General features: G+C 37.6%; 1 protein-coding gene across 1 annotated transcript in view; it reads left to right on the top strand.

Annotated features, from left to right (window-relative positions):
• The window catches only part of LOC124260914 (ATP-dependent translocase ABCB1-like), a 169,113-nt gene that overhangs the window by 4,789 nt on the left and 139,907 nt on the right, over positions 1-24,417 (top strand). The window contains 8 exon segments of the mRNA XM_046695238.1: positions 14,182-14,224; positions 16,506-16,635; positions 17,630-17,670; positions 17,673-17,768; positions 18,211-18,344; positions 19,326-19,497; positions 21,821-21,945; positions 23,483-23,599. Of these exon segments, the coding sequence (XP_046551194.1) occupies positions 14,182-14,224; positions 16,506-16,635; positions 17,630-17,670; positions 17,673-17,768; positions 18,211-18,344; positions 19,326-19,497; positions 21,821-21,945; positions 23,483-23,599 (858 nt within the window).

The following is a 24,417-nucleotide window of genomic DNA, read 5'->3' as shown; positions in this document are numbered from 1 at the left end:
TTTGTGTTTTATTTGGTTAAAGGAAATGTTAACTACTGTCACTGTCACAGTATTCTATTTGCATCAATGAAGATACTCACAGAATATAGACTCCTTCTCTGTAAATGTGAACAATCCTTATTTATTTACAACTAATGTACTATTTGTTAAAAAATGTGCTCAAGTTTTTGTGAAAATTGTTGGTCATCTATTCAAGGCTTGACTTTGCAAAGACCAATTGTAATTTTTATTTTCATACATCAGAAATGCTGTTTCATCTTTTTTTCATTTTGATATGTTCATTTCAAGAGTAACATCTTAAGGAAAATGATCTTTGATGTGGCAGGTTGACCTCTCAGAGTGAGTGAGTGAATGATGGCATGATTTTATGCTGTTTTTAGCGGTATCCCTAGAAAAGCCTGGTAAGGGTCACCCAAAATGGGCTCAACACATAAAACGGATTTGGGGACTTGAACCACGGCCTCTGGGATTATTTGGCAATGCTTGACCCACAAAGCTACCAAACCCAACTACAAACAAATAGACATTAGCATTTGCCTTGAAATGACCAGTTATCTATTGATAAAAGTATCCCAAGGAATTATATTTTGGGGAGTATTGCTGCATGTTGTCACCATTGGGAAAAGTAGACTTGCAAGGTTAATGTGTACATCAGGCTGAAGAGAAGAAGTTATCTTTATATGATAACATGACAGACTTGGGTTCTTAGGTCATCTGGTTCAAATATGGGACGTTTTTTACACGACTTGGGTCCCATTCAACAAATGTTCGTTCGGCTACGACTTTGGTAAGCCTATCATAAACTTTACAGTTAAGATAGGTCATAGCACTACGAACGCTTCGTTGATCGGGACCCAGGAACTAGGGCTGGATATTGCCCTGATTCTCATATTGTGATATATTGACTGGAAGGTTTCAGTCCAAGTGTGTACATAGTAAATTCATAATAGCTCTGTGTGTGCGACATCATTTTCTTAGTTGCTGTTACACCATACTTTCAGGCTCCCCGTCCCCATTGTGTATGGCTGTATGCCAGTGGTGTACAGATATATGATATAGAGCCTTAATGTGGAATGTTTCATTGAAGTAACTGTATTGCAACAAAGTTTTGCGAACATAATGATAAAGGTAATACTATAACAGGATTTTCATGGTCAGTGTTGTTTGATTCAACAGAATGCACTTCAATGCAGGATGTACTTATTGCTACTGTTTGTCAGTGATTCATTCAGATTCAACTCCAATATAAACATGTGTTAACATGAACTGTTGTAAAATGAAACAAAAACATGATTTAGGTGAACTACCGGTACTTGAGCATAGAATCTCATGTGACCTCCAATAACTAAGATCCTTTACTAGAATGTCATTGTACAGTACTACAAGATTTATAAGACTTGGCCTTGATCATAAATTGATAACATATGTCCCGTTATGAAACAAAACAAAATAAAAAATAATGTGAATTGTGAAATGGTCACTCAGAGCCAGTAGCTCTACTTATAAGTCCAAATAAAAGATTGGTCAAATCTTTGAAGGGCATTTAGAAGTGGAATGCCTAAGAAAAGCAAGATTTATGGATGTCAACTTTTTTGTTGTCAATATTCATGACCTGATAAGGAGCAAGCATACACTCCGAAACGTTGTGTCATTCACACAATAAGTTGACGTCCATAAATCTTGCTTTTCTTAAAAGATTGGTCCATTTGAGGCCACTTAATTCCTCCAAAACGTCGCATATGAAACCATTCAAACCCCAAAACCTAAGGCATTTGGTAGAATATTAGGCACTTTTGGAACCACTTATAAAGACACTTCCACTTGTAAAATGTTACATGAAACAGAAAAGAAACAAAAGTATATTTGGGATTTTTAGAGCACATTTTGTTGCTATGGAAATCAAGGGCAGATAATTCAAATCGAGCAAACTTTGGATGACCCAATATATTGCAGAATCTGAACCATATCGCGATAATCGTATCGCGAGATACTGTATCGGTATATACCGGTAATATTGCACAGCCCTACCAGGAACACTGAGGTGTCTCCATTATAGATGTCCTGTATAGGTATCCTTTATAGGTGCTCTTTAAAGGTATATTTTATAGGTGCTCTTTATAGGTATCTTTTATAGGTGCTCTTTATAGGTATCCTAGGTAATTGGGTGCACTGGGTGCAACTTCCTTCATAGTTGTCCACTGACTTGTGACAGAGTGATGCACATCCACATTATGATAACTTGTTGTAAACAAGTCTTTCAGACTGACTGACTGACTGAGTTTAGTTTTACCCCGCTTTTAGCAATATTCCAGCAATATCACGGCGGGGGACACCAGAAATGGGCTTAACACATTGTACCCATGTGGGATTCAACCCGGTCTTCAGAGGGAGGGAGGGGAGGGAGGGAGGAGATGCAGCAAAAGTTCACAGAATGTTCATATTGATCCATTTTCAACTGGGGCGATGGGGTAGCCTCATGGTTAAAGCGTTGGCTCGTCACCCCGAAGACCCGGTTCGAATCCCCACATGGGTACAATGTGTGAAGCCCATTTTCTGGTGTCCCCCGCCGTGATGTTGCTGGAATATTGCTAAAAGCGGCGTAAAACCAAACTCAGTCAGTCAGTCTATTTTCTACTTCAGTCATGCCTGGATTTCATTCCAGTGTCAGTTTTACTTGGTGTGGCTTCCATTTTAAGTCAGTGAAGTTGTCGTTTAAAAAATTTAAATTCCGAACTTCCGAATAGAAGTTTTCTGAATCGGATCACATCGTGACAAAAGCAGATCTCAGCATTGATATTGTTTGTTTTAGATAATGTTTGATGTTAAAATGGATAGTTTTGTTATGATTTCAGTATCTGTCAATATAAAGATTGAAGTTGTATTTGCTAAAGTTTATCAGCTGATTGTGCCTTGCATGCACTAAGCACATAATGGAATTTGCTCATGCGAGGCATTGTCTTCATCAGGTGATGAACTTCTTTAATCCTTATTCAATAATAAACTCTTGTGTTGCTATTTTTTATGTGAGTGGAAAGATTTCTGTACAGAAATAATATCCAGTCCCAGTGTCATCAACAACTAAAATAATGAATGATTATGGCAACTAATGTTGGGGTACAATACATATATAGAACGTCATACTAGTGCATTTGGATGTTTTGTATTGAACGAGAAGATGTCATGGGACCACAGAAACAATGAGGTCGAAGAACAAGTTGTTTCTCTGCTCCCATGACATTTTTTCGTATGACATTCTATATTTATTATATACCCTCTTATCTTGCATTGATCTGTTACTTAATAAAACAAATCGAGCTTTGGAGAAAGTAGAACCGCAGGGGTTCAATACGGAATCTGGGTGCAATACGGAATCTGGGTGCAATACGGAATCTGGGTGCAATACGGAATCTGACCATGTTATCTGTATTGCACCCAGTAGTACTATCGTAAGTTTACGTGGGTATATAATAACAGGCAGATCTTTGATAGTTGATGTTTTTGTCAGGATCAGTGTGATAAGTCGTACAGGTAGGATCGGCCTGCTATAACAGTGACAACATATCATGACTCACATAGTTATTGAGTCAGTACTAAAAACAAACTTGTGCATTCATCCCTCTGGTATTACACTTTCAAAATTCTGTTGTCCTAATCTTATGTGAGTGGAGAGATTTCCCCCAAACTTGGTCACATGTGATAATGACTAGAAATATCTTGCGAGTCAGCATGGGGTGCAACACCAATCAGATCTTTATGGAGTTGAAATTCTGCTGACTGTCACAAATCGTTCTAGTGGCAGCCATTTTGCTTGTTGTTTATCCAGGTCAATGACTCAACTTCTAGCTTGTGGTACACATATAACTTATACTGTGGTGTTTGATAAAAAACACATCTTGTTACCTGCGATAGATTTTACTCTTTAAAAAACAAATCAATGTGTCTTATTGTTTAACTGACAAGTCATCCTCACACTTGTGAAACTGGATTTGTTTCAGTATAAAGGCCACAGGCCTTAAATACAATCATTACAGTGTGTGTATATAAGGCTTAATAACAAGAATGTTCAAGCAATAAAATTTCTTATATCATTCATACTTTTTCCTCGACTGTAAGATTTGATATCCCCACACTTGTAAAACTGAATGCTCCAAAATTTTAGAACTTTGACAGATTTTCTTGTCACATTTTTTAATAAGCTAATGCATTTTTGTTCTGGAAATAAACTTTAGTTAACCTGGGTCTTCGGCTTGACAAGCGAATGCTTTAACCATTAGGCTACCCCACCGCCCCAGAAACTAATGCAGTGGAGAAACAACAAGAAACAAATCTGTTAGAAGGCTCCATCAAAAGTAGTGTAAGCATATTTTATTCAAAAATACATTGAACAAGGATTGGTAACAAGTCGTAATGGCTTATTTGAATACCTCTCAATTACATTAATACATGATTACAACAAATATTAAATAATATGCAGCATGGTAGGAAAGCAAGCAACCTGCATATTGAACATCATTAATCATTTATCAAAAGTAACTGAAAACAGTACCATATAAAGGACGAGGGGCATGGATATAAGAAAAATAAGAATGTGTTCATTTTTGTGTTAATAAATTGATCTTTAAAACTGAAGTTTATACATGACATGAAATATGATATTAATATTTCAGAATAAATGTCTTTTCCTTGACCATGGCTGGCTAAAAAGTTTGATAACTATGACTGTTAATTCTGATTGTTTGAGTCCTGTCCCACAACAAAGCACATGTGATACGTTTGGTCTCACCTAAGGCAATTGAGTTTGTTAAAAAATTGCCTCTGTTCACCCAGCAGAACATGGGTACCCGATGGGATAAGTCATGTCACTATTAACCTTCTATTAATCAGATTGTGCTCTTTGAGCAGGATATGAAGCCTGGAAAAGGCGCATTATAAATATTCTTAATTATTAATATTATCATAATCAGAAATATGGTTGAAATTTCATTAATGATTGTCGATATGAATATTGTGTCATCGATAATATCGTTCATAATTATTGTGATTATTGTGATGAAATAAAAAAGTTTTATTTACCCCAAGAACACAAATGTAAGATCTTATTCATGGGCTGCTTCTACATTATATTAAAGACAATGTTTTGTTAGTAATTCAGTTAACTGTTGAACATAACTCAATAATCTATATGGAAAGCCAGCCCTAACCATGACATTGGAAATGTTTTTGTTCTCTATTTTGTACAAAATTACCTTTAACCTTGAAACACTTTTCTTTCATGTTGCACAAGACATGGAATTTAAAGTTCTCAGTTGTTTTAATTTATTGCTGAATACATGCTACATTGAAAGACCACCTCCACGGTGTAGTGGTTAGAGTGTCCGCCCGGAGAGCGGAAGGTCACGAGTTCGATCCCCGGCAGCGTCATACCAAAAAATGTTAAAATATGGTACTTGTTGGTCCCTGCCTGGCACTCAGCATGAATGGGTACAACAAGGACCGGTTGGCTCGGAGTCAGTATAATGTGTCTGAGTGGAGTATTCATGCATAACTGTGTCATGGTATCTCAGTGAGCGAGCACAATAAAAGCAGCTTAAGTCTGGGCTAGTACAAGCAGCCGCACATACACACGCATGTGCATGGTTATATGAGCGAAACATTCTTAAGTACGTTTAACCCCATTTCACTTGACCTCACCTCATAAGCCTTGACTAGCTCATATAAGATATACAAACATGTATTAGTCAGTTGCTAACTATAGACACAGACTCACCAGGTTTGACTGTTCGGTTCATGTGTCCTATTTGGGTCAAAAAGTGGGTCATTTTTTCCTGGTTGAAATACCTGTATTCAAGGCTTCAGATTGCCTTCAGCCATTGAGTGCTTGACATGTTATCATTCACACTGGGCATAAATAGTTTTCTGGTGGCATATTTATTCATGTGCAGTCAAATGAATATTTTAAGACCAATATGTGTTGGATTTCTTTCAATGATTCTACATAAAATGCAATCTCATAAAATTGTAGGTGAGGTCAGAGTGACCTTTCATCTGACCAATCAAAACATTTGCCAGATTTGAAAAGACAGTCCAAATGTGTTTTCTGCTCATAGAGCCTTTAAAAGGTTGTACAAAGATTACTCTGAATAACAATCGTCTTAGAAGATTGATAATCGAAAATATCGTTGACAGGCAAAGCTATTGATAAGGCCAGACCAATTTTATTTCTTCTTTTACGGATCCGCCGGTCATATTTTTTTCAAGAATAAGAAGAAAAAAAAATGTCCCTGCTCAAAAAATAAAATTTTAATATTTTTATTGGCCAAAAATGTAAATGTGCAAGAAAATGCTTTTAGATTGTTTTTTGTCCCATATACACTTCATAAATTGCCAAAAGTAAAATACTTTTAGTATTTAAAAGGAATATTACTTTGACTGGTGATTTTTATTTTTATTTTTTTTTCCTCCTGCCTTTAGGTTCTCTGAGGACAAAAATGCATAAAGCAAGAAATAAAATTGGTCTGGCCTAATTATCAATATAAAAATAGTGTCATCAACAGGGATGTCACGATACATAAGTTTCATGAATCGATAAGTATCACGATACCCATGTCACGATTCGATATGTATGACGATACCTATTTTCGCGGCATTATTGTGTAAATTTAGTTACATTTTGAACATTAATATTTCATATTTTATAACTGGCCGTGAAAAGATCAACATTTATTATTCTCAGAGATTAAAAAGTTCTAATATGCCATCTTTGTGCATGAAAAATAATCATTTATAACTCTCATAACATCAAAAACATGATACAATTGCAAAATGTAAATGATACATAAACATATTTACACCGATACTTTCAAAACTAAATATATCGATACAGCTTTGAATGTATCGATAAGTGTGTTGTCTTAGAAAAAGTATTGATGCATCGATGTATCGATGTATCGTGGCATCCCTAGTCAACGATAATATCGTACAAAAGCTTTTGTGATAGAATATAGTTTTAATTTACCTGCTCAATACACAAAGTTAGGTTTTATTAATGGGCTGCTTCTAAATTATGTTCAGGATGCTGTCTTGTTCGTAACTCATGCATAAACTTGTCACCCTGCACCAGTTGTGTGAAATATATTCATTTCATTCACACTTTTTTAGCAAGATATTTATCCGCTATTTATCAATATGTACATAATGTTTATTGATCTCTGTCATCCATATCGATAGCCAGCCCTAGTTGTGAGAGAGAATTTATTTCAGTATAAAGGCCATAAGCTCTAAATACACTCATTACAATATGTTTGTAGCATACACATACACATACTCAATAACAAGAAGTGTGAAAGTTTCTTTTATCTAATTGTATATCATTGATTGGGTCTGCAACGATTCTATTCTTCATTTAAGTAAAAACATCGGATTTAATTTAACTCTCATAGTTTAAAAAACAAAACATATCTGACAAGGAAATGAGGAATGTAAAGGATGTAACCTTTTGCAAACAAATAAAATATGATGTTTAAACACAGAACAGCACTTTTCACTTTCTTGTCCCCATGTTTTGACCATAAAAGTAAATAAAGTCAAAATTTCAAAAGTCAAACTCATACTGAGTGCTCTCAGACTCTCAGTGGTAGTCAGTGCAGATCATAAAAGTAAATAAATAAAGTAAAAGTCAAATATGTGGAAATAATTTAAATAGATACTAAAATATCAAATCGAAATAGTGATAATGGTTATCGAAAATCCAAACTAAGGTATCAGATTCGATTTTTGATGTATCAAACGGAATCGTTGCAGCTCTTTTGTTGATACTTTTTCCTTAACTGTTAAACTTGAATATATATCACAGCAAATGTTATACAATGTATATTAATTTGTTGATGACATGTGTACAAAGTAGTGTAGAGACTTTTATTCTTTCTGAAGGCATGGTATAAATCTAGTTTCTCCCTTAGAACTGTAACTGTTACAAATTGATGATATATGAAATTCAGCTTTGATGAAACATTTGTTGTTATTTTCTGTGTATAAAGTGTATAAAGTGTATAAAGTGTCTCGACTGCTGGGTCACAATTACTGCATCTAAGTCTTGATGAAGCATATCTTAGCTCAATGGGAGTACATGTATTGCAAGTGTGGTAGAATTCAACCTTTAAGAACGACTTAAATTGTATATTTTATTTGCACTTTGAAGACTTCGATAAATCACTTAACCATTATTGATGAGGATTATCAGTAAGTCTTTGCTTGAACAGAGATACAACAATATTTACATTCCAATTTCTCATGATACCCAAGCAAGCCCAAATATAGAATGTTCTTATTCCTGTGACCTAGTTAGTGTAACCATTATCATTTGGTGATTTCAGGTGGTGGTGGGGTAGCCTTGTGGTTAAAGTGTTCACTCGCCACGCTGAAGGCCTGGGTTCAATTCCCCACATGGGTACAATGTGTGAAGCTCATTACTGGTGTCCTCCACCATGATATTGCTGGAAATTATTGCTAAAAGTGGCATAAAACCCAACGCACTCACTTTAGTGATTTCAACATCTCATAGCACTGAATGGCATTCTGCCGTGATCTAAATGGGTGCATCTGCACCAGTATTTTGTCTCATGTCTCAAGTATTACTGTTTGTTGTCTTTCATCTGTAACAACCACTTACAAAGCCTATTTTGTATTTTCTCAACTTCTTTTCTGTATCTAACAGCTCCGGTCTCAGACTTATAAGTTAAAATTGTAAAACCCAGCCAGAAATTTTAAATAGATGTTTACATGGGACACCATCCAATTGTTTTACATAGGGATAGATGGACATTACTCTTTTGTAACCTGTCCACTTAAACAAGACTGTGCTGTGCTCCAATTTAACAAAGGAGTGAAATCTGGTCCCAAATACCTAAAAAATGAGAGGGGTGGTGGGGTAGCCTAATGGTTAAAGTGTTCGCTCGTCACGCTGAAGACCCGGGTTCGATTCCCCACATTGGTACAATGTGTGAAGCCCATTTCTGGTGTATCCTGCCGTGATATTGCTGGAATATTGCTGAAAGCGGCGTAAAACTAAACTCACTCACTCACTATAAAAGGAGACTACCTCCAAATATTGACAATATAGAAGTCTTTTCACGTAATTACATAAGGGACCAAAACATGACTCAAAAGGTATGCACTTTTAGACTTATATTGAGTCTCTGACTCTTGTATAATTATAATAAGAAACAAATAATTCCTTTTAAATTGAAAAGGATCCCCAGTATGGCTGCTCAATATAACCGGTTCAGACATGGAATCGATACGTATTGCGATACGCTGATCGAAAACCGGTATTTCGACATACATTCGGAAAACTTCGTAACACTCGGAAATGTTCGGATACTTCTGTTTTTCACACCGGAAGTCAAGATAAGTTCGGTTTGAAGTTGTCTTCTAAATTTTTGTTCAAGTGTTTCGCAATGTTTTGGATCTGAATGTTTTAAATAGTTACTCATTAATGTCCAGTGATCTCTGCCTGACCAGGTCAAGTTGCTGTCTAAAATCTCAGGGCTTTTTTGAGAGTGGAGAAACTAGTTCAAACTAGTAACCACTGTGCTGATGTTAAATTGTTCTTTTCCTTGTTTCAACTCGAGTATAAGTAGTTTTTTTGTTTAAAAACAAATCTTGCAATATATTGCAATACATATCACAATATATGCTTTCGCATCGCAATATATCGCAATATGAAAATTCTCTGCAATACCAACCCCTAATCCCCAGTGAGATGGGAGAGCCTGAGGAAGTCTAGACTTGTTTCATTTAGGGCTTTAGTCAGGGGTAGAAATAACTTTAAAATTGCTAGTGTACTCCGGTACAGTGGCACATGTAAAATCACTTGCCCTGATAAGTTTTCCACTATACCGTCCGTTTTCTTGTTGATTTTTGTAAATAAACAACATTATTAACATTGGAAAGTCAACTGGACACTGGTACAGCGATATACAAATTTGCTTGACCGAAAGAAAAAAACACTGGACTCGGACGTCGGGCAATGGGTTATTTCCACCTGTTTAGTATTGCAGAAAGGGCTGGTGGAAGGGAAATAATGCAGTTCAGGGTCTGTGACACATGACTAGTGCACTTTGTGAAGTTATGTTTCTCTGCTCAAATGACCTTGACATTTTAGGTTTGTTTGTGGGGGTATGAGACAAAATAATAACTTGTGAATATTCATGTTAGAATTCGTTTTCAGCAACTCATATTTGTCGTAAGAGATTAAGGGGATCAGTTGGTCAAGCTGGCTGACATGGTTGAGACGTCGTGTCACAACTACGTAGATGATGCTCATGCTGTCGATCACTGGATTATCTGGTCCAGACTCGATTATTTACATACTGTCACCATTTAGCTGGAATATTGCTACGTGCAGCTGTAAACAACAAGCAAACAAGAAACCAACTTCGACTTATTCGAATATGTTTTTCACGAGTAAATTACCAGGCAAAACAGTGAGACAAAAATGTCACTACAGTTTAGGTGTCGTTGTCCAAATATAGTCTCACATTGAATCAATGCATTCCCCAGCACTATATATGTGTATACTAACTGTCCCATATATGATCACATTATCACATGGTGGCTTTACATGCTGAGTGTCAGAGTCCATATATGGCTCTGTGTACACTATTGACTGATATCATCTTGACTTATCAGCATACCTGCTTGTTGCCATATATGGTGCAAGGTAGCTGTAGTGAAGAGCATGACTGCATTCATGGAATGAAACAGCTATATTCTCATGATTACTGCTTGTCAGTGTCTGTAGTTGGGTGGTGGTGGTGGAATTGGGTTGAACGTCGTGCTTGAGAATATTTCGCTCATATGACGACGTGCATGCGTGTGTATGTGTATGTAAGGCTGCTTGTACTAGCCCAGCCTTAAGCTGGTTTTATAGTGCTACCCCACTGAGATACCATGCCGCAGTGAAACATGAATACCCCACTCAGACACATTATACTGACTCCGAGCCGACCAGTCCTTATTGTACCCATTAATGCCGAGCGCCAGGCAGGGACCAACAAGTACCATATTTTAACGTTGTTTGGTATGACGCGGTCGGGGATCGAACCACTACACTCCAGAGGCGGTCCTGTAGTTGGGGGGTAGACTCCCACCACCACCCTCACTAGCCCCACCTCAACCTACCTCACCCCATAGAATAATGTTGTCACAGGGTGTGTGGGGGTTGGTTCATTGGGGGTGGGGTGGGGGTCATGAGTTTGGTTCACGTACTAGGGGGGTGATCACTGATTTTGTACATGACATGCAAGGGTGGGTAGGGGGTCACTTACTTTGTTAATAAACTTTAGAGGAGGGGGGTGTGGGTGGTGGTGGTGGTGTCATTCACATAGTACATGCTGGTTTATTTAATTCATCATCAACATTATCAAATGAGAACTTTTTTTTCTCACAGCTAAGCAATAGTCTGAGGATATCCCATTATAGGTCACATCAGATTGTCATTTCACAAACTGACTAACCAGTTAAATCACAAACATGAAGTTGACATTCAACGACCAAAAGGCAGGTTTTTTTAGCTTACCACACTAGTTCAAAACTGAAAAAGGAATTTTGAGATTGCATTATTAAAAATATATTACAGCTCTTTCCTGTGTATCCATATTTGTGAAGCTTGTGAACTGCAGCATTTCTGCAGAATTTCAATAATTTAGATGCAGACTTTGACTGAAAGTGAAAGTTTTCCAAGAGTTGTTTTAAAGGTTGGAAATATTAATCAAGTTATTTCTGTCTTGAAAACACATTTCGTGACATGAACCTGTATTCACTGCCCATTCAGTAAGGATTTGTTCTCATAATACACAGTGCATTTTTCATTACAAATAACAGTTTCACCACCATGTAATATATATGTTTAGTGATCTCGAATTTAGGTCACATTGTTTGAATGTCAGGGTCATGAGATTAAAGGTCAGCAGAGAAAGTGAGACATAGTATTTCAATGTAGGGCAGAACTATGAGCTGGAGACAGGCTCTGAGGATAATACACTAGAAAGCACTATAACTCTGATATATTACTATGGACAGTAGGGGCAGTGGGGTATTACCTTACGGTTAAAGCATCCACTCATCTCGCGGGGTTTGATCCGGGTTCGATTCCCAACATGGGTACAATGTTTGAAGCCCATTTCTGGTGTCCCCCACCGTGATATTGCTGGAATATTGTTAAAAGCGTTGTGAAACCATACCATATTTGGACAATATCTGTAATATCCATTTTGAATAAGGCATGGGGGGAGGTCTCAGTTTCACTGCATTATCTTTCCACTAAGGTGTTTGTAACTTCCATATTTTAAGATACACTTATGACTGTCTTAGCACTAAGATTGCTTTCTGTAAGGGGCTCATGTCGTATTTCTTCTTTAGACAATGCATATTCTTAAACAGGCTAATGCTGTGCTGTCTTTAAGCTTCAAATTAAAATGGAACATTTACTGCTACTTGATTCCTTCTAGAATTAAGGCAAGGATTTTGCTTGAGTCCTGTATTTGAGGGTGTGGGACTCATACTCTTAATTTTCAGGGATCCTGGACTACAAATGGGGGTCCCAGACACTTAAATATTATTATTAATACTGTGTTGTAATAATGTTTTAATTCTGTTACTCTTATTGTATTGTGTGTCATGATCATCACATTGTTACAGTTATTAAATTGCAAATGATACCATAACCCAGCTAGTAACTCAGTGATAACTTATTTTACTTGATTGAAATTTTACCAAAAATATTTGGACTTTTTCTGCGTCCTCATGGACGCGCAATTAAATTTCGTTGCGTCCATTGTCAATTTTTATGCGTATATGACGCAGGAATTCCCGTCCCATTAATCGCTGATTAAGGTTTATCATAATTTACATAAACATCACATACCATATACCAGCTTCTGTATAATCTGCTACTTTTCAATAACACTGAGCTAGTTTTAACTAAATATCTGTGGTACACTTGTAGTTTTACTGTCAATAGATGGCAGGTTTTAGTTTTCAAAATGTATTGATGTTTGATTTATAAATGATTCCCGTCACAATACAACTGAAAAACTGCTGATGTGACACCAAATATAAACTCACTCACTCATTCACTGCGCTCTCCCAAGTCAGCCACTTCCTGTACAGCTTCTCTATAATGGCAGCACTACAAGTAGATGTCCACAACTGTAAATCTTTGTCCAGTATTCCCGTCGCTGGCTTGGTTGACACATGCCATCGGTTCCCAATTGCACAGAACAGTGCTCATGCTGTTGTGCTGGATTGTCTGGTACAGACTCGATTCTTTATACAGACTGCTACCATATAGCTGGAATATTGCTGAGTGCGGCATAAAACTGAACTCACTCACTCAATTGTCCAGTCTGCCAGATGGTCAAGATAATCCTTGTTGACAATCCTTGTTGAGATCTTATATCGATGCAATGGTGACCTACCTTTAGTTGTTGGCTATCTAAATCCTGTTTTTATATTGTATTGCCTTCTTTAATTAAATTGTTTTGGTTTTACATGCAAGTTTTACATTCATATCTGTGATACTCTAGTATTTTTACTGTCCATCGTCGACAGGTTTTACTCTTCAGAATGTTTTCATCTTTATTGTATAAAAAAAATGGTTTTCGGCATGATGTGGCTGAGACATTGCCGATGTGACGTTAAATATTACTCACTAACTCACTCACTCACTCACATAACAATGACAAAATAATGTATTTTGAAAACAATAAAAACTGAGGAGATCCCCCTGTGTCTGTTCTCTACCTACACATCTCCAACTGAACCATTTGTTGTTCCATTCCTGTATACCCATGAAGGTCTTTGTTAGAATATTGATCTTCAGTTACACATGCTTGTTGTAAGAGGCGACTAACGGGTTCGGTTGGTCAGGCTCGCTGACTTGGTTGACACATATCATTGGTTCTCAATTGCACAGATCGATGCTCATGCTGTTTATCACTGGATTGTCTGGTCCAGACTCGATTATTTACAGACTGCCGCCATATAGCTGGAATATTGCTGAGTGCAGCGTAAAACTAAAGTCACTCACTCACTCACTCATTCCATTCCGGTATTTGGGTGACTTCGTTGGCATGCTCATGACACTAATGCTTACAATTCATTGTATTCCTTTCTTTGCAGAGATGAAGAGAAAAAAACAAAATCAGCGACATTTGGAGAAATGGTCAGTATATATACATTTAGTAGAGATGGTCAAACTCATCAGTAGTCATAGCAACCAGTTCCTGACAACCTTTTCACCCATACATTCTTCTTTTTCCTTCTTCTTCTTTCCAAATTACGACATATGTATCCCAATGACTTACAGTGTAGAGTTATGCCCCTTTGGAGTACAGGAACCTATGATCATGGGTTTTGAATCTCAGAATAACACAGTTTCAGTCTCTAGCTTTGCCAGCCCCATGTGTTCTTCAATAAAGTGGTGGCGTCAAAACTTTGTCAAATACTAGATAAAAGGATTGAAACAAAATTCAGAATACAAAAATGATGTTAACGCCTGCCTCAAATAACGGATAATTGAAACTGGTACCTTCCAAAAAAACATACTTAAACTAATAGAATAAATATATAATGACACATTACATTTTGTTGACAGGGGCATTGTATTTTGTGACACAAGCTAATTAATATGTAAAAGTTGATGTGTTTAAAGTGGTACACTAAACATTTATCTCAAGGACAACTTCTCAACATAATTTTTGGGGCATTATTCTGTCAGCAGTCACAGGGGTGTTGGAAGATTTGGATGGGTTGACTGAATAATCACTCAAGGATATTTACAGGATGTTTGAAAATTGAGGATATTTTAAGAATCACTTTGTGGAACAGGGCTCAAATTCACAAAATCTAAAATATGTATAAGATTAATTGTAACCAATAAAGTTAGGTCATATTTGTTGTCCCCTGCTGCAACGCGGAACGGGGGATTATGTATTCGGCAGCATCCGTCCGTCTGTCCGTGTGTACGTCCCGATTCTTGTTAACTCGATATCTCATGAACTGTTGTACCCAATGTCTTCAGATTTGGCAACAGCCTACACTTGGGGTTTACACAGCCACCAGTGACCTTGATCATATTTTCAAGGTCACCACGACACTTTGACCACTTTTCAAACTTTTGTTAACGCAATATCTCATGAACTGTTGTACCCAATGTCTTCAAATTTGGTGACAGCCTACATTAGGGGTTTACGCAGACACCAGTCGATTTGGGTGACCTTGATCTTATCTTCAAGGTCACCATGACACTTTTCAAACTTATGTAATTACATAATGGTTGTCAGTGTAGGCTAGGGTAATGGGGGTGGGTTACCCGGGTAGAACATTTGGACATTTAGCGGTTGGGGACATTGCCATGTTAAAGTACTGTCGGAAATAGAAAAAACTATTATTTCATATTTCTACAATTTATGTAGATAATATAGTGAAAGTATGAAATATTTGTTAAACTAAGTTCGGCCTAACTATAGTCTCAGTGGTAGGGAGATAGGAAACGTAAAAATTGGACTTTACTCAGGAGAGATTAGTGCAGAAATGAGCAATGCAGATTTTGTCTAAGTCCAAATCGACATATTTGGAATAGACCATGGCTTTATGCAAATTAGAGGGTGATGATATTGTATTACAAAGGACACTTTTTAATACCCATTTTGAAAGTAGACTTAGTTTCATTATAAACGATAGCTAACGTAAAAAAATAATAACTTTAATACTGAAACTATTAAGGATGTAGCTACCATAGAGTCTCACTATCACTATAAAAAGAAACAGGTAGGAGGGGTCGTCTCAAAAGCAAAACAAGGATGGGTGTCGGAGATGGTGGTTTGGGGTCTGGCTGGAGTATAGAGATATGAGCTAAGATAAGATGATCCTTCAGGGGAATTAAACTGGGGAAGTAAACGGCATGTCATAACAATTTACAAATAATATCCAGTCCGGTCAATATATTTTGAGACATTTATTACAATGACTGATTATGCTTTTCTACGGGTTATATACTCTTTTACATATCTGAACATAAACTTTAAGAAAGAAATACATGTAAGATGTTAATCAATAGATACGACATATTCAACACACAAGAAAAGGCATCAAATATCTTTGAGATGACCCCTCGTGCCTGTAGGCAGCACTTGCATTTCATGCCAGGTGAGTCGATGGTCCATCGTCATACCTGGCTGAGTGACCTAATTGCCATGTATAGTCTGATCTATTGTTTTCAGCACCTGTTCATATTTTTTCTAAGTTTTGCCCGATTTTACGAGTAAACATGCTTTTCTGGATATCCTATTATGCATCCCACTGAGGCCGATGTGGGTTATTTCGACATCTGCTATTTGCAATTGTGTAAATTTTAGGGATACAGAGTAATAGCTTAAAAACAGTTCCGACAGTACTTTAGTGGCAAACACATGTTTTCATGAAATCATGTATTTCTGTTGCAGTTCCAGTTTGCGACATGCCTGGACTATTTCTTCATGTTTGTTGGTACACTGGCAGCAATGGTGCATGGATCTGGCTGGCCTCTTCTCTCCATTGTGTTTGGTGAGATGACCAATGACTTCATCGGGACTGGTGAGTAAAGTGCATGCCATCAGGAACACGCAGTAGTGAAGGAGGCCATCAAAGGCATTTTAAGTTCTTCTCTCTGAAGTTACCAGAGGGGGAACCAAACTTCATAATATTTGTCCTTATTTTTCCCAATCTTTTACATTTTAGTATTCTTTATTCCTCAATACATGTGCTGAAAACATATGAATATCAATGTCAACACTATTATTAACATATGATTTAATTTAGTGAGCTGAGTGAGTTTAGTTTTATGCTGCACTCAACAATATTCCAGCTATATGGCGGCGGTCTGTAAATAATCGAGTCTGGACCAGACAATCCAGTGATCAACAGCATGAGCATCGATCTGCGCAATTGGGAACCAATGGCATGTGTCAACTTAGTCAGCGAGCCTGACCACCCGATCCCGTTAGTCGCCTCATACGACAAGCATAATTGTCATGATATGGCTGAAATATTGCCAATGTGACTAAAAAATTTAACTCACTCGCACACTCACTCAATGCCAGCGAATCTTTGTTAAGTTACAATTTTAACGCTATTGTAATAGTTTGTGATAATCAAAACTAGTGCTGGAGAATAGATAAAAAAAATAGGTTATGAGTTGAAACATTATTGCAGAACCATATCTATATTGGTACAATATTTGAGATGATATTGCAACAGTTCCATGTGTACCTGTACCGTCCTCCAACTCTGTTCTTTGCCTTGTTCACCTTCTGTATGGTCTCGTGGATAAATCCTCTTCACCAAATTAGCTAGTGAGTGAGTTGGGTTTTATGCCGATTTAGCAATATTCCAGCAATATCACGGTGGGGGATACCAGAAATGGGCTTCACACATTGTACCCATGTGGGGAATCGAACCCGGGCCTTCGGCGTGGCGAGCTAACGCTTTAACCACTAGGCTACCCAACCACCCTGATCTGCACCAAGAGATATGCATAAGGCTCTGAAAGTGATTATGTTTTAAGTGTACATATTTTGATTTCTACCAGGTAATGGCTCCTTTCCCGATATGAATGGGACAGCTGGCAACTTTACACCACCCCTATAGACTTTGAGGCACAGATGACGCAGTACGCTCTGTACTATGTCTACATTGGGCTGGGAGTCATGGCCGCCTCATATATGCAGGTAGGAGATGAGCTTAATGTTATTTTTGTTATATTTGTTTCAAAATTAGCAGTGTCAAATGTAGACAGTATTTGTCAGAAGAAAACAGGATTTTGTCACATGCTTGTAAAAAAATCTTTGATTCAGTAAATCAAGCCATTTACTCAATCAAGGTCATATCAAATAAGTATTGGCATCTTTGGTTAATGTTAATGCATGTGATGATATTTGTCATTTAAAATTAATTTCCACTTCTTAATCTCATTTGAAATATCAGGGTGTATCAAATACACATAATCTGCTGAGGAATTACATTATCACAATCCAGTATTGTCTTATTAAAGACATGATTGAATGTTCATTATTTAATTTTTGTTAACAGTTGGTGATATATTCGAACAATTTTAGTGTAATTATTGAGAATTTTGCGAGAAAATGAAATTGTCTTCGACTGTATGGACAGGTGGCCTTCTGGACGATGTCCTGTGAACGTCAGGTGTACAAGCTGAGAAAGGCATTCTTTAAAGCTGTTCTGAGACAAGAGATTGGCTGGTTTGATGAACATCAGAGTGGTGAATTGACCACACGACTTGCAGAGTAAGTTGCTGCTGACTCCCAAACTAGGGCTGGCTAAGAAGATTGATAATCAGAAACATCTTCGATACCAAACAAGATTATTGATATAAAAATAGTGCCGTTGATAATATCGTACATAAACCTTTGTGACAGAATAAAGTTTAATTTACTCACACAATACAAAAACTTTTTAATCAAGGGCTGCTTCTAAATTATGTTGGGGATGCTGTTTTGTTTATAACCCATTCATAAACATGTTACCACTCACCAGACATCCTTTGGCATATTTGCTGGAAGTTATTTCTCTGAAAACTATTGATAATCAATCAGTATATCGTTAAAGATTATCGATGTCTATGATCTATATTGACAGCCTGCACTATCCAAAGCATACAGATAAGTAGATCAGAGTGGGATCAGGGTGGTCGGGAAAGATCCAAAGAGGTTGCCAAATTTTCAGAGGGTGTACACAGATGCCTAGATGGCCGAAGAGGATCCAGGCCTAGGGGTCCATAATGGTGCCCAGAGGGTCCAGAGAGTTCCTAGCAAACATACTGATATTGTGCCAGTATTGGTTGAATGTTGTCATGTTGCATTTGGTAAAACTTAGTATTGGTGGTTTTGCATAATTCTTTTCATCAGATAAGGACAAACTTTATGGATGTCCTTAACTGACCCTACAACTTCTAAACATGCCACTCCAAGAAGTTTCTTTTCACCAGTTTGACCAATATGAACACATTGAGTAAAAGGTAAATTGCACCAATATCATATTTCCGCACTGGATCAATGTTAAGAATGACATTGTGCGAACAGTGATCCATTATTCAGTGTTTGCTGGGAGGATAGCCAAGGGATTCAGAGTGGGTGTCTCAGAGGAGGATCCAGAGTGGGTGTCACCGATATAACTAAATTTGCGGCTATATTACCACCGGTATACGTACCCAATTCGTCAAACACAGTACAGTTATCCCCTAATTGTCACTGTCATTTTTATTTCAGTGATATGGAGAAGTTAAGAGAAGGTATTGGAGATAAGTTCAGCTTGTGTGTCCAGTTTTTCTCAGCGTTCATCTCAGGATTTATCATCGGCTTTATAAAGGGATGGAAGCTGACGCTGGTGATGATGTCACTAACTCCGGTGCTTGCTATAGCAGGTGCATTCATGTCCAAGGTAAGGTTTCTATCAATGTTTTACAGGAAGTGAGTGAGTTTAGTTTTACGTCGCACTCAGCAACATTCAAGCTATATGGCGGCGGTCTGTAAATAATCAAGTCTGGACCAGACAGTCCAGTGATCAACAGCATGAGCATCGATCTGTGCAATTGGGAACCGATGACATGTGTCAACCAAGTCAGCGAGCCTGACCACCCGATCTCGTTAGTCGCCTCTTACGACAAGCATGGGTTACTGAAGATCAACATTGTAACCTGGACATTCACGGGTCTGTTGTACAGGGAAGTAGACATTTGTGACCAACTCGTGTTATTCCGGGACAAGCCGAATAGCGACTCGTGCCCCTCTGGAAGGATTTCATATTGGCGCATGAACATCAGAACTACTTTAATAAACAAGAACGACAACTCTATCCCTGTTTGATTCCAATGTTTCTAAAAATCACCGAAGCACATGTACATTTTTACTTATTTATTTTAAAGAATTAAACCTCTTTGATACAACTAAAACATAAGGAAAAACATATTTGTTAAAGACATATTCTAATGTAATTATTACCAGCTGTTCACCTTATATTTCCAATTATGTTCATTAATAGGGTTCTTAAAAGGGTTTAATCATCAGAAATGGGAATTGTTTTATTGAATATACAAACAAAATTTAAAAAATTCAGCTACATTAAATCCCAAAGCAGATACTCAAAAATGACTTTAAAATATTTCTCAAACTGAACATTCGTGTAACCTTGCTGTCACACCCCTGGTGGAATTTTAAATGAATTCGCTGAAAAAGATATGAATGACCAAAAAACAGTCAGACTAAAATATGCCCAGAGCTATGAAATATAAGCCCAATGTTAAAGATTAAGGTTGATTAGTTACATACAAATAATATATTATTGTTTTGAAACTGGTAGAGATTATAATTACATTTCCTAAAATTGGTCGAAGCGCATGTACAATCTCCATAACAAGCCCGCAAGATCATCAGAAATACACTTAGTTGGACCCATGAGAGCAGTTATGTCAACAAACGCACGTCGTGTATTTGAATCTCTCACCGTCAATCGCATGATTCTTATTAAAAACTTCATGATAGGCAGCAAAATCCTTTTAGCTACGTTCTTTGTACTTTCAATATGATGATATATATTTTTCATGATTTTTTAAACAATGCCATAATGCCATAAACGATTTAAGTACTCGGGATTATTTTTATCAAAGCACCGTGCTCATTTACGCGTGTTCTGATTGGTTTGTTGTGTTTTCGCACATAACAAGTATCGAGTGGGGTACGAGTCTTCTGGGAGGTTAACGGAAAGGGCTGTGGTGTTACGGAAAGGTGGTGGTGACGAATGATGGGGACGAGTCTTCTGGGAGGTTACGGAAGGGGGCGGGTGGTGACGAATGATGGGGACCTTAGTCTTCTGGGAGGTTACGGAAAGGCGCGGTGGTGACGAATGATGGGGGACGAGTCTTCTGGGAGGTTACGGAAAGGGGCGAGTGGTGACGAATGATGGGGGACGAGTCTTCTGGGAGGTTACGGAAAGGGGCGAGTGGTGACGAATGGGGAGTAGACAGTGTTTGTAATACATTTGAACTAAACTTGTATATTTTTCCAGGGCTTGCATTTTCAGTTAGTTATGCGGCACCCTGTGATTTGTTTTCTGGACAATAGTTTTACACTAAAGACTAGTCAGTTTTCTGAGATTTGATTTAATTACCTTGAAGTTATTCACCATAACATAGCCTGTTCTCTGTCATCTGTTCACCATCTTGCCATTGTCTGTTAAGTTTCAACTTGTCCAAAGTAGGTAAACAGAATGAGTGTAAAATTAATAGGGACTTAATCAACAGATAAGTCAGTGACCAACATAGCCTTGGTGCTAATGTCGTTTTTTCTTAAATAGTTCTTCCCATAATCTTTCCATTTTTTAATGCATATTTTAGCCTTTCATATTGAATTAGATATAAAAGTGACTCAAAAGAAACCTGTTGTTGAGACAGTTATATGACCTTGACATAATTAATCAGAAATTTTCAATTAGACAGTTGAGCTACAGTGCCTAACAGACAGGGAGCAGTTTATAATACATAAAAAAACTCTGTTTTGATATGCATTTGGAGAGAGTGAGTTCAGTTTAATGCCTAAATCAGCAGTATTCCAGCTGTATGGCAGCAATCTGTAAATAATCGAGTCTGGACCAGACAATCCAGTGACCAACAGCATAAGCATCGATGTACCTGGCTCATCATTTTAAGTTTTATTGTCATAAATATGTACTTTAAACAGAAACTGACTGCTGGGCTGCTCTGTTACAGGCTATTGCATCATTTTCAAAACGGGAACAAGAGAAGTATGCTGAGGCAGGGAGTGTGGCTGAGGAGGTGCTGTCCTGTGTCCGAACCGTCATCTCATTTAATGGGCAAAAACAAGAAATAAAAAGGCAGGTAGTATTTACCATTAAGTGAATTTGAAGTCATGTTGAAATTGGGGCGGTGGGGTAGCCTAGTGGTTAAAGTGTTCGCTTGTCAGGCCGAAGACCCGGGTTTGATTCCCCACATGGGTAAACAATGTGTGAAGCTCATTTATGGTGTCCCACTGGTAAAAGCGGCATAAGACTAGACTCACTCACTCATATTGAAATATGAAATATGAAGATCTGGTTCAGAACTGATCTTTACCTTGTAGTAAGATTGAGTGAGTGAGTTTATTTTTACACCGCACTCAGCAATATTCCAGCTATATGGCGACGGTCTGTAAATAATCGAGTTTGGACCAGACAATCCAGGGATCAACAGCATGAACATCGATCTACGCAATTGGGAACCGATGACATGTGTCAACCCAGTCAGCAATCCAGATCCACCCAATCCCGTTAGTTGCCTCTTACGACAAGCATGGTTACTGAAGATCAATTCTAAGCCGGACCTTCACGGTCGCTTGTAGTAAGAGGCGACTAATCAAGCGCCTCATCGGATGGTCAGGTACACTGACTAGGTTGATGCACGTCATTGTATCCCAACTGCATAGATCAATGCTCATGATGTCAATCACTGGATTCAGTATTTACAGATAGATACCTGTCATATAGCGGAAATATTGCTCGGTGCAATTGTATACAACAAACAAGCATAGCAACAACAAACAAGCAAAGCAACCCAAGAGGCAAGGGACTTTTATCTGGTATGAGGTTGAGTGAGTGAGTGAATATGGTTTTACACACATTTAGCAATATTCCAGCAGTATCACAGCAGGGGACATCAGAAATGGGTATGAACTTGAAGCAGGTATAGCAAGCCAAAAGCAATGGTATGACACTTGAAATGGATGGTGTTATGTGATGATTTCTTCTAAACCCTTTCAAATTGGCTGATGGTGCAGCTTCATTTTGTGCAAACTCTTTTCTAGTGTGCAAAAACAATGACAATGACAATGACAATACTTTATTACCCCAAGGGGAATTCTTTTTACATTTGAAAGTGGTCACATAATTCAATATTAAAAATGACATAAAGGTTAAGAAAACACAAAACAACGCTATAGACAGACAAAGTTAACAGTCATTTAGAAGGCGGATACTTGCTGGAATAAAAGAATTTTGAACTCTTTTTGTTTTAAAACGGGGCATTTGGTATCGGCGGCCTAAAGGTAAAAGATTATATTCAAAAAATAAAACATGGCTGGAATCAGATAAAATTCTCTCTGAGAGGTTTAGAACACGGGAATTAAAAAGAGAAGTTAAATCCGAAACAGACACCCCAGGGATTTTACTTGCAATAAAAATGATTTTGTTAAGATAAGGTTTGCTTCTGAGATTAAGAGAGCCATACCAGCAATGAATTGAAATGTTAAAATACTTTCAACAAAACAACGATAAAACGACAACATCACATGAAAAGATCTCAGCTTGCACATAAAATACAATCTTTGCTGTCATTTCTTAAAAATAAAATCACTGTGTCATTGATGGTTGATTACAGATATTCCAGTGCTCTTGTGGACAGTAAGAAACTCGGCATACGGAAGGCAGCCATCACTGGTGTTGGTATGGGCATCACGCTATTTGTCATGTTTTCAGCCTACGCTCTGGCATTCTGGTAAGAATGTGTTTCCTTTTTGTTTCCATTACATTGCAGAAAGGGTTCCAAGCACTCCTATACTTGTCTGACTGTTGGTGTTCCTAGCAAATCAGGTCCCTGGTACTTGATTCTTCTTTTGATCTGAGTATTGCCAGCACACAAGGTTCCCTGTTCTCCATACTTGTCTAACTGTGGGTATTCCCAGCAGACTACGGCATAAGTATCCCATACTTGTTAGACTGGGGGTGTTCCCAGCAAACTAGGTCCCCATTACAAGATTCTTCTCTTGTACTCCATACATGTCTAATTGCAGATATTCCTAGACAAATAGATAACCATTACAAGATTCTTATATTGTACTCCATACATGTCTAAATGCAGATATTCCCAGCAAATAGGTAACCATTACAAGATGCTTCTCTTGTACTCCATGCTTGTCTAAATGCAGATATTCCTAGACAAATAGGTAACATTACAAGATTCTTCTCTTGTACTCCATACTTGTCTAAATGCAGATATTCCCAGACAAATAGGTAACCATTACAAGATTCTTCTCTTGTACTCCATACTTGTCTAAATGCAGATATTCCTAGACAAATAGGTAACCATTACAAGATTCTTCTCTTGTACTCCATACTTGTCTAAATGCAGATATTCCCAGACAAATAGGTAACCATTACAAGATTCTTCTCTTGTACTCCATACTTGTCTAAATGCAGATATTCCCAGACAAATAGGTAACCATTACAAGATTCTTCTCTTGTACTCCATACATGTCTAAATGCAGATATTCCCAGACAAATAGGTAACCATTACAAGATTCTTCTCTTGTACTC

Source organism: Haliotis rubra, unplaced genomic scaffold, assembly GCF_003918875.1.
Source record: "Haliotis rubra isolate DU_JTF1 unplaced genomic scaffold, ASM391887v1 Scf780, whole genome shotgun sequence".
Classification (NCBI taxonomy): domain Eukaryota; kingdom Metazoa; phylum Mollusca; class Gastropoda; order Lepetellida; family Haliotidae; genus Haliotis; species Haliotis rubra.
Note: the sequence above shows the minus strand (reverse complement) of the source record. Positions and strands in the feature narration are given on the sequence as shown.